The sequence below is a fragment of the Terrapene carolina genome, unplaced genomic scaffold (genome assembly GCF_002925995.2).
Source record: "Terrapene carolina triunguis isolate 2854851 unplaced genomic scaffold, T_m_triunguis-2.0 Scaffold42, whole genome shotgun sequence".
In the NCBI taxonomy this organism is placed as follows: Eukaryota; Metazoa; Chordata; order Testudines; family Emydidae; genus Terrapene; species Terrapene triunguis.
The window spans coordinates 6,961,014-6,972,103 of record NW_020664393.1 but is presented as its reverse complement, the minus strand read 5'-3'; the positions used below and the strand labels follow the sequence as shown (position 1 = coordinate 6,972,103).

Below are 11,090 nucleotides of genomic sequence, written 5' to 3'. Positions count from 1 at the left end.
AAGGGGGGGAAATCAGATTAAAGTGAATGGCAGCTCGTTCAATGAAATCTTGTAGCCGCTTTCAAACCAGACCAGTGCCATGAGTTCACCTAAAAGGGCTGGGAGTGGGGGGGACTGTTCTGCAGCGGGGCAGTGCTGGGCAGGGCAGGATCGTGGAGCCTGGCTTAGGAACACGATGATTTGCGAGAGACACTTCCTACAGGGGTCGGGTAACAGGCAGCCCAGCAGCGAGGAGGCGTTTCTCCGGCCGGGAAGATGCTGGGGCTGAGAAGCGTGTGTGCTCGCGTGTGCTGCACGGCCTGGCCTCCCGCGCTGTTCTGCCCACGGACTGCGATCGCCCAGCCGGGGCCCGGGCAGGGGGACACGCAGCATCTGCCGGCCCAGCCAGCCCGACCGCTCCCAGGCCATGTCCGTCCTGACCCCACTGCTGCGCCTCTCTCACCCGGCGGCGGCGGCACGGCTCAGGCTGGCAAGCGGGGGTCTCGGAGGAGCCCTCGCAGCAGCCCCAGCGCTCTGGCCCCGGCGGGGGAGGATGGGCTGGGACAGAGCGCGCCCCCTGCCCCTCCCCTGGCGGGCTGTGTGCGTGTGAGCGCAGGGCGGGCTGGCGGGCGGGGGTCCGCGCGGGGCGGGGGGATGCTGATGAGCAGGGACGTGAGCGAAGCCCCCAGAGCCTGAGCCGGAGCCGCGGCGGATTCGGTGGCCGTGGAAGCTCCGCCCGCTCCCGGAGCCGGGGGCCGTCCTACCCCCCTCGCCTTCCACCCCCTCGGCTCCAGCCGCTCCGCAGAAGGAGCGGGGCTGGCTGGCGCGCTCGCTCGCTCCCTCTCCCTCTCTCCCAAACACACGCACCAGGCTCTCCCTCGCTCGCCCATGCAGACAGCAGCCGGAGTGGCGGAAGATGGCTGACTCCACAGGGCATCACCCACCCTCCAGCCCGCCTGCATCCCTGACCCTCCCCGCGCCGCTCTCGCCTCCGACACTCCCTCACGCCAGCTTCCACCGCTGAGCCAGCGACCCCCGCCCAGCCCCGCCGCCCTCCCCACTTCTGCTTCCCAGCCCCCCCACGACACCAGCAGCCATTTCATCTCCACCAGCCAGACGCAAAAAATGGCAGAAATGGAGAAAGAAGGGAGACCTCCCGAAAATAAAAGAAGCAGGAAGCCGGCTCACCCGGTGAAAAGGGAAATCAACGAGGAGATGAAGGTATGTGCCTGTGAGGGGGAAGGGGGGCGCCTCTGCCCCCCTTCCTCCACCGGGCAGGGCAGTGAAATAAGAAAGGATCTCTTGTCATTTTTTTGGTAGGATGCACTGAATGTGTCTCAACTCCGCCTCCTGGGCTGAAAACAGAGCCGGATTCACAGGCTGCAAAGCCAGCTCATTGACCGCCTTTGATTGCTTGATTTTTTTTTTAAACTCTCCCTCCTTGGGATTTTAGGCTCCTTGGGTGCATTTTCTATTACAATCCTCGCAGGTTAGCCGGAAAGCTGTGAAGTTAGGGGAGGAGGGAGGGTTTTTTCAACACTGGCTTTCTCTCCTTTTTCAGTAGCCAGCTGCAACCGTGTAATTAAAATGTCAAAGTGAAATGTTATGGTCTGAGCTGCACATCATTTTTGGACTTAGAGACAGGGACTCTCTTCCCCCCCCCCCTTATTCCTTGCTCCTCCTATGTTCTACATGCCTCACTTCACAGTTAATCAAAGCAGCATAGGTGCTGTTGAAAGAGAGCTGTCCGAGGGGCTGTTGTTGATAGGAGTCTATTTATTGTTTGGAGTCTATTCCTATCTGATAGGAAACTGTGCCAATCCAGCTGTTTTCCAGAGGTAGCGCTGGAGGCTGTCCCTCCAGCTGTTAGAATGGGAGCGATTGCACAAAAACACATTTCAGGACTTCTTTTGGCATTAAGTCGCAGTTCTAGGTTGGACTTGTCCTATTTTGTGCCTTTATTTTCCATGTCTATTCCCTGACCTGTATTTATTTTATACCTCTGATGTATTTTCCCCATGAGTCATACATAACTAGCACGTATTGCAGGACTTCAGCTGAACTTACTTTTTTAAAATGCAAGTATAAATTAAAACAATTGTTTTAATTGTTATATAATGATAAAACTACCATTATTTAATTTAAATGGGTAATTTATACTAAAATAGAATGTCACTGGAATATTGCTGTGAAAATGTCATTATAGATGTCATTCTATATATATAGAAACATACCTATTAACAAGACATTTTATAATATAGCATTGATTTTCACCCAGTATTAAAGGGGAATGCTGGATACAATTCCTCCCCCACCCCCTTCAAACTGCATTACTAATTTGACTAGATATTCTTTACTGGTTAAGGTAGGCATTCTCTTTTCCATATTGTCTGTGTCCTGGAACTGTGGACTAGGGTAGTATTAGTGATATGAACAAAATAAGGGCTAACTGATAATAAAGAGTTGCCACTGATATCCAGGGCAAACCACTCTAGATTCCACCCCCAGAGAGCGTTATTGTTTCTTTGAGAGATTTGTGACACTTCCTATTTTCAGATGGGACTTTCTAAAGGCTGTGGATAGTAACAGTAATTGCTCCTCATAATCACATAGTTTTGGGAGCTGCACAAATCTATCACATTTTAAAACACCACTTAATGCGATATATATGGAGTGCAGTTTTTAAGTTTCATAGGTTCTAGAATTACAAATTAGTTAATTTTAATCAAAACATGTGAAATGTTATCCTGGCTGGATATAAAGGCTGACTGTGCTGGATCCTCTGGGTTTGTTTTGTTTACTTTGGCTGCAGGCACACTCAGTGGTTTGGGAGATAGTTGTTCTTCTACAGTATAACAGATGTTTGTCTGAAATGGTGAGGAAGAAACAAAAACAACATTGTGTGAAGGAGAAAAATTACACAATTTTAAACTATTGCTTTGGTATTAAGGATTGGAATTAACCTTGATGTAGAGTTTCGCTTTTGTAATCATTGTTTACTGTTTAACGTTACAAACCTCAGGATTTTAACTGTATTAATAATTAAATCACAAGTTATATGCTGATATGATTGGAATTTAGAACAGATTCTTTTTTTTTCTGAGCTGGGGTAAGGTAAAGGTTGGCAGTAGCTTTCACAAAGCACAGATCACCTAGTAGTGCAAATTAAGCTATTGAGCTAGGAGACCACATTTTTAGTAAGAGCAGTTGGTTCTTATAATCGTCTAACTATAATCAAAGAAAAAACTTAAGAAGTTTGCATATTTGTGCTGTTTAGAATGTTAAAAACTGTGGGAGGGTTCATTGTCTTTCCCGATATATTTTTGCATTTAATAAAAATCTGTTCTAGGTTCTTTTTTCATAAACCTGAAGAGTACAGTAACATATATTGGTTACACTGTATAAAATGTGTGCAACAAAATGTCATAGAGAGCACAATGTGCCCTTTTGTAGGTTCATATCTATAATGTTCAAACAGCCTGACTGTTTCCCTTCATCTGAACTGCTTTCATCTGGACCAGTGTAAAATAAGCTCTGGTAAGTAATCACGGCAGAGCAGAAAGAAAGGAATGTATACAGCAATAGACAGCCTAAGCTGTAAAAACTGTAACCTGAGTACCAGCAGCAGATCAGATATCAAGGCTTCAAGGTAGGGGAAATGAAAGAGATGAAGGGGAGGAAAAGACGAGAGAGGGAATGGAAAAGTCAGCTTGGAAAGTGAAGGAGTAGTAGGAGGGCCCCCTCAGGGAAATTTGGCTCAGGGATTAGGGAATTTTATCATGGTGTACAGTGACCTACTCGGGTTTCAGCCCACGTTGGATCAAATTGCTTCCCTTTGCTAGCAGAAAGAAAAAGGACTGGTGTATATGTGATTTTTTTCTTCGGGTAATAAAAAGGCCATTGGTACAAGTGTCTATTTTAAGTTCAGCAAATGCAAGGCACTATGAATGAGCAATAAAATTACCTCATCACAAAGACTTCCTTCATGATTTGCTGTTTGATATAGTCACATATTTACTCAAGAATGATCACTAACCCCAAACTGCTCCGTTTTCATAGGTTGCATCAGTAATGTTACTTCCAGCTCAGTTTTAATTTGATTGGAAACTCGTGTTGCTTGCTGTTTCATTATGCCAGTTATTAAGTTACATTTTTGTTATCCCTAGCCCAATGTACATGACGGTTGTAACAAATTTAAATTTGATACAACATTGTGTGCAAAAAATACATGACTCTGCATAGTTTCCCTATATTACGTTTCAATTAAAAAATATTCAGATAGAAGTGTTTTGTTTCCCTGTGACCTTCACAGTTTCTCTCTTTTCCCTGATTTATTTTTCTGTCCTTCTTTCTTATATTCTCTTTTCCCCCCTCAGATTATACTTTCTACTTCTCTTCAGAGATGGGTGTTCATATGCCAACAAATTGTTATTCTGAAACTAAGTCAGTGTCATTTATCACTTTGGTACTTTTCAGTGACTATTATGAATAATACAACATGTATTCTATTCAGGAATATAATGTAATCAAGGCAATCTGACACTTTTAAAAACTAGTTTAATTGTTACAGCCTAATCAATACATTAGTCTCTAAAGACTTGGTACAGCTCTATACCTCATTCTTTCCTCCCCTCCCCATATATTCCCTCTACCCAGACTTACTTTCATGTGCTATACTACTGGGGGTAGCAGGAAAACTTAAGAATGTGAAAAAAGTGATTTGAAATATATTTTATTAAATTTGCTAGAATAAATTAATGTGATTGCATCAAGCATAGTGTGCTGGAAGCTCTGGTAAACAAACAAGACAATTTATCTACATGTTTAGATTTTTTGTCAATTGCAAAGTTAGCGATTAATTTGTGTTATAATTTCAGAGAGCTGCCTCCATGTGTCCTAGGAGTTTACCATCTATAAATATTCTCAATAAGTAATTTGTACCTAAAACTGGACTTCCTTCCTGATGCCTAGAGCTTAAGACATCTATTATAGGTTAACAGTAAACTCATCAAAAGATACTTCAATTTAGTGTTTTAATATTCCCCGTATTTAAAAGGACCACTGTCAAAAGGTAACAGACACTGCAGCGCTGACTGCATTTGAAATGAGCCAGATAAGGGTAAATATTAAAAAAGTTCTAGGGGAAACTCCTTCCTTCTCTCCTGAAAAGCAAAAAATGTGTTTGTAAAAGTAAAATCAGATAGCCTCTATCAATTGTACTATTCCAGGGCACTGTTACTATACCATTTTCATGGAAATAGATTTATGAGATATCTACAGAGTGAATTGTATTATCTGCATGAGAGACCTGCACCTATCCTCTTTAATGGAGTAACAGGTCTGTGTATTAACTGTTTATACAAATGAGGTTGATAAATTCCACCTTACAACACTAATAAAGGGGTGGCTGAGTGAGAAAAAAGGAAATTAAAGAAAGGTCAGGAAAATTTACTTATTGACAGCATAATATTCAAAATGGTGGCAATGCAAATGAGCAGAGAAAATGTGGACTGGAAGAAAAGTGATCAAGTTCATGTGGTGAATATACACACATTTTAATTTCCTTTATATACCTGAGGTGAATCCTCAGTGCTGTATATCTGGTGGGTCATTCATGCAAGGAAATGGAATGGAGCCACTCTGCTTCCTCCAAAATCTGAAATAAACATTCAACAGTAAAAACTAGAAGAAAATTAGTCTGACAGACTCATTCTCTTTTGTGTTTCCTGCCTCTGTCTTTGCCAGGCCTCACTCTATGAAGCCAGGACAGTCACTGTGAATAAGGTTCATAGAGAAGGAGAGAAAAAATAGATAAAATTGAAGGAAAAACACCATTTTGTTTTAAAATATATCCATTAGTAAAAATTTGGGAAAACTGTACTCTGTGAAGTAAGGTCAAACCTTAGGTATGTGATTACAATGAAATGAATCCTGTAAAGGGAATCAATGTTAATGGAGATAAGATTTCTGTTGCCTCATATCGTTAGTCTCATAAAAGAAATCACAGACATTCAGATCCATAAAATCTTCTTCCCTCTTCCTATGAATGAGAAGTAAATTCACTTCAAATTACAATCTAACATAATGATACAGTTTTTTGAAGAGGGAGATTTCTGTGTGGTACAAGAATAAAGAAATGATCCCGTTAGAACATGCAATCAAATCACTGCAGAATTGCAATATGTGGCTTTGGACTCACAAGGGGCAAAAAAGAAGATATGTATATTAGGAGCTGAAGACTTTAGGGTATTGTTATTACATAACCAAGGGCTTCTGGAATACTACAGCATTTTAAGGCCAATTTCTTTGGCAAAGATGAGTCTGTTGCAAATCTTAGTAAATTCCTTGGCAGTTAAGCAGATGTGATAGCACACAGCTGCACACCTACATTGTCAGCTAACATAATCCAGGAGATTTCACTTTAGCCATTCTGTGGGATTTAATTGATTCTTTCAATGCACTAGGAAATACAGCTCAAGAGATTATCAACGACTTGGGATAATAGATATATGGAGTAGGCCATGACCAAAAAATGAGCATTGTCTAGTGGTCTGAGTATGGAGGGACATAGAGTCAGGAGTTCTGAGTTCTTACTCTCAGCTCTGTCACTGATTTATTGCGTTACCACGGGTATTAGTTAGCCGCTTTGTACCTCAATTTACCCATATGTGAAATGAATATTATCATGATTCCCTATCTCAGCGGGGTTTTGTGAAGTGTAAGGCCCCAGTCTTGCAATCAAATGTGCTAGCACAGTGATCTGCACCAGTGCAGAACTCCAGTGGGGTTCAATAGGTCTCCACATAGTCTTTGGGGTCCATGCTAATATTGCATAATTGATTGATTGGGGACCCAATTGATTAATGAATGACATCCTGGTGTGGAGGACCTGCATGAGGTCCTCTAGACCACTCCAGCCTCCCAATGGGGCCAGACAGTTGGGCATGCTGGCAGAGCAGCCAAGCAAAGGGCCTCTGCTCCCCCTCCCCCCACACCAGAAGGTAGGTCTTTGTCCTGCTTTGACATAGATCACTGTGGAGATTATCAATTGAGTGGGTTAGGAGCGTGGCCCCTGTATCTATTATATATGGATCCAGTGGCCCTATCACCCTGAACAAATGGGGTAGAAGCTCTGTTTCCACTGTTTGGCCCATAGACTGAAGTAGAAACCATTGGTGCATCGCCAGAGACTCATCCTGAGTGGAGGATGGATTTTATCTCCACTCCCTCTTACCCACCATACTGCATCGGGATAAAGTCTGATTACACAGCCTTTATTCTGGCACCATAATATTTAGAATATCTCTTTGAGAACCTCAGATGAATGTGCTACAGGAGTGCAAAACATTATAATTTAAACACTACAGGTCACAGAAAACCACCACAAGATATAGCTATTCATTATGTACTCCGGCCCATATTTTTGTGATTTTCCAGTGCATCAGAACATAAGAACAGCCATACTGGGTCAGACCAATGGTCCATGTAGTCCAGTGTCCTGTCTTCTGACAGTAGCCAATGCCAGGTGCTTTAGCGAGAATTAACAGAACAGGCAAACTTTGAGCGATCCATCCCGTCATCCACTATCAGCTTCTGGCAATCAAAGGCTAGGGACACCCAGAGCATGGGGTTGCATCCCTGACTATTTTGGCTACTAGCCATTGATGGATCTATCCTCCATGAACTTATCTAGTTCTTTTTTGAACCCTGTTATAGTTTTGGCCTTCCTAACATCCCCTGGCAATGAATTCCACAGGTTGTCTGTGCTTTGTTTGAATACTTCCTTTTGTTTGTTTTAAACCTGCTGCCTAATAGTTTCATTGGGTGATCCCTGGTACTTGTGTTGTGTGAAGAAGTAAATAACATGTCCTCATTCACTTTCTCTACACTAGTCACAATTTTATACACTTCTACCATATTTCCTCTTAGTCATCTCTTTTCCAAGCTGAAAAGTCCCAGTCTTTTAAATCTCTCCTTATTAATGTCTCCCCTTAATCATTTTTGTCGACCTTCCCTGTACCTTTTTCAATTCTAACATATCTTTCATGAGATGGGGTGATCAGAACTGCATGCAGTACTCAAGGTGTGGGTATACTATGAATTTATATAGTGGTATTATGATATTTTCTGTTTTACTATCTATTCCTTTCCTAATGGTTCCTAACATTCTGGTAGTGCTTTTGACTAACACTGCACATGATTGAGTGGATGTTTTCAGAGAAGTATCCACAATGACTCCAAGATCTTTTTCTTGAGTGGTAACAACTAATTTAGACCCCAGCATTTTGTATGTGTACTTGGGATTATGTTTTCCAAAGTGCATTACATTGCATTGATCAACACTGAATTTCATCTGCCATTTTGTTGCCCAATCATCCAGAAGTATTCAAAGGTTTGGCACTCACCATAACCCAGATTTTACTATATTGACTTTTCAGTCTTCTGTTGGACAGGTATCTCTGAGGACACAACTCAGGCTTAACATGGGCAAAACTGAGCTCTTGATTCTTCCCCAAAACCTTCCCTCTTACTCCTTTCTTAGTCACTGTCACTCAGACACCACCGCTTCCTCCTCCCTATTACTCAGGCCTATAAACAAGGTGCCATCTTTGACTCAGCCCTCTTTCTAGACCCACACATCCAATTGTGCCTACATCTTGCTGCTGCAGGAAAAATAATCTTTGTGGCTCATCACTTTGACCATGTTATCCACCTCATTGCATCCCTCCACTGACTCCCCCTTCTCTATTGCATCAAGCACAAACTACCTGTCTTCATTTTTAAGGCCCATTATGGTCTATTCTTACCTTAACTATCATTTCTTTTATGCTATAGAGACATAAGACCCCCACATTTGCTTCACCATTGATTGTCCATTTGTCAGATTTTCAGAAGAGTACCATCATGCTGTCCCCCATGCTAACCCCTGTAAAATCCACCAGGTCACTACATTATCCTCCTTTACATTTCTCCTTAAAACCCACCCATATCATAATGCCTAGAGAACACTTGACAATGATTAGACAATTGCTGTGCTGTGACTGCTGATTATTCATAACTCTCTTTTTGTTTCCTTGTGCTTTGTTTGTCACATTCACACCATCTTAAACTTTATTATTATGGTTATTACTTATCTGTATTACTGTAGCCCTTAGAACCACGGACCAGGACCCCATTGTGGTAAGTGCTCTACAAACAGAACACAAAGACATAGTTTGTAAGCTCTTTGGGGAGTCTAAGATAAGAAACAACAGATGGATACAAGCAGACAAGGGAGTACAAGGAAACAATGAGACAATATTGGTCAGCATGATCGACAGTGGTATCAGCACACCTGCAGTCCAGTCATTGTCAGTTTTTTTTGCAGCCATCATGGAAAAATAGAATCTTAAGAAAAGATTTGAAGGAGGATAATGAGGTGCTTTGTGACTAATTACGGGGATCCCCTTCCAAGAGAGGCAGCATGGAAAAAAGCAAGCAGGTGCTTCCAGACTTTGACTGTAAGCTCTTTGAGGCAGTGACCGCATAGCACAATGGAGCCCTGGTCTTTAGGTGCTACAACAATACTAATATTAAAATATAATAATCAAAATAAATACAATAAATTAATTTTGAGTTGTTTTTAATCAAAGGGACTTTTAAAAATAATATTTTTAAAAGATTCTTCACTCATGTTGCCAATAACATAGGACCAAATCCTACTTCCATTGAAATTAATAGCAAAAGAACAGTTGACTTCACTAGAAATAGGATCAGGCCTTTGGCTTTATTAAAATTAATAGAATTTTAAAATCACATTTACTTTTCACCATGTCGCTGTTTACTTTTTGCACTTCACTCAGCTTGGATAGTGAAACTAGGCTGGTTCAATTTGTCTAGAGTTACTTAACCTTTGTGACAGTGTGGGCCATTACTATCATCTTGGCTGGATCCTAAAGGCTGCAACTAATTTGTAGATAGATTTATTTTCATTTTAAAAGTAAAGAATAAATGCCTACAGTCTTTATTTACATATTCCCTGACAAGTGATTAGAAATTACAGTACTCAATGGTTGAGTTCATCAACAAAGCATCCACTGGAGCTACTGAAGTTAATTGAGGTTTAAGTTAGGATCGAGTCTGGCATCTGGATTCTATCCTGTTAGGTTGGTCTTTCAGGGCTGTGTTTCCATAGTTGCAGTGTAGGAAACCAATGGAAGGCTGCATTTGCAAGGCTGTACTTCAGGGCAGGATCCATGGACCCAATCAGTTCAGAGGCTACATTTTGAGCAAACTTGGTTTATTTAGTTTCACTTTCAGTTTCTAGTCAATTTCGTTTTCTGGTTCTGATGCCCTAGCATAATACTGCTGTTTTGGGGATTTCGACATTTCAGGGGGAATTTAATTTAAAAAAATGTTTATTGTGATTTTATTCAATCTGCTGCTTACCCACCTTCACGAATTGTACCAGGGTCAGTAATTTATTTCAGTTGAAATGGCTGTAGCATAGTGAGATTGATTGCTGAAAAAAAATCTTTGTTTTTTCTGCTGTAATGTTAAATATTTTATGATAGCATGAGACAAACTTTTGTGAATAATATATTCTAAAAACATAACTGACTTCCAAGTCCTGAGCAAAAATCATAAACAATCCTCTTTTTTCCTTATTTTCTTTAAATTACAATAAAATAAAGGTCTGTCATAATTATGTGTATCACTGAGATTTAAATGCATTACATATTATATACTAGATTTGAAAAATGAACATTAGTCTGGAGGAGGTGGAACAAACTTGGCAGTTCATGGTACACTGCAAATAGAATTCAATTTATGCATTCATCTCTTCGTTCCAAATGATTATTGATTACATAAATAAGTAGGCAATTCTTCTCTTTCAGAACTTTGCAGAAAACACTATGAATGAGCTCCTGGGCTGGTATGGTTATGATAAGGTTGAATTGAAAGATGGAGAAGATATTGAATTCAGGAACTACTCTGCAGATGGGGAGAGCCGGCAGCACATTTCTGTTCTCAAAGGTAATGACATTTAATGTTCCTTTGTTCATGCAAAGAAGGATTAACTATCGCAACCTGCCAGAAATGGCTTGCACTGGGATTCATGTTTTGTTGCT

At 41.3% G+C, this 11,090-nt stretch overlaps 1 protein-coding gene across 2 annotated transcripts in view; it reads left to right on the top strand.

Moving 5' to 3' along the window:
* Nucleotides 1–738: 738 nt before the first annotated feature.
* The window catches only part of SOBP (sine oculis binding protein homolog), a 133,839-nt gene continuing 123,487 nt past the window's right edge, over nucleotides 739–11,090 (top strand). For both annotated transcript variants that reach the window (XM_024202612.1, XM_024202611.1), the window contains exons 1-2: nucleotides 739–1,200; nucleotides 10,857–10,995. In XM_024202612.1, the coding sequence (XP_024058380.1) occupies nucleotides 1,105–1,200; nucleotides 10,857–10,995 (235 nt within the window). In that variant the 5' untranslated portion in view covers nucleotides 739–1,104. The remainder of the gene's footprint in view (nucleotides 1,201–10,856; nucleotides 10,996–11,090) is intronic.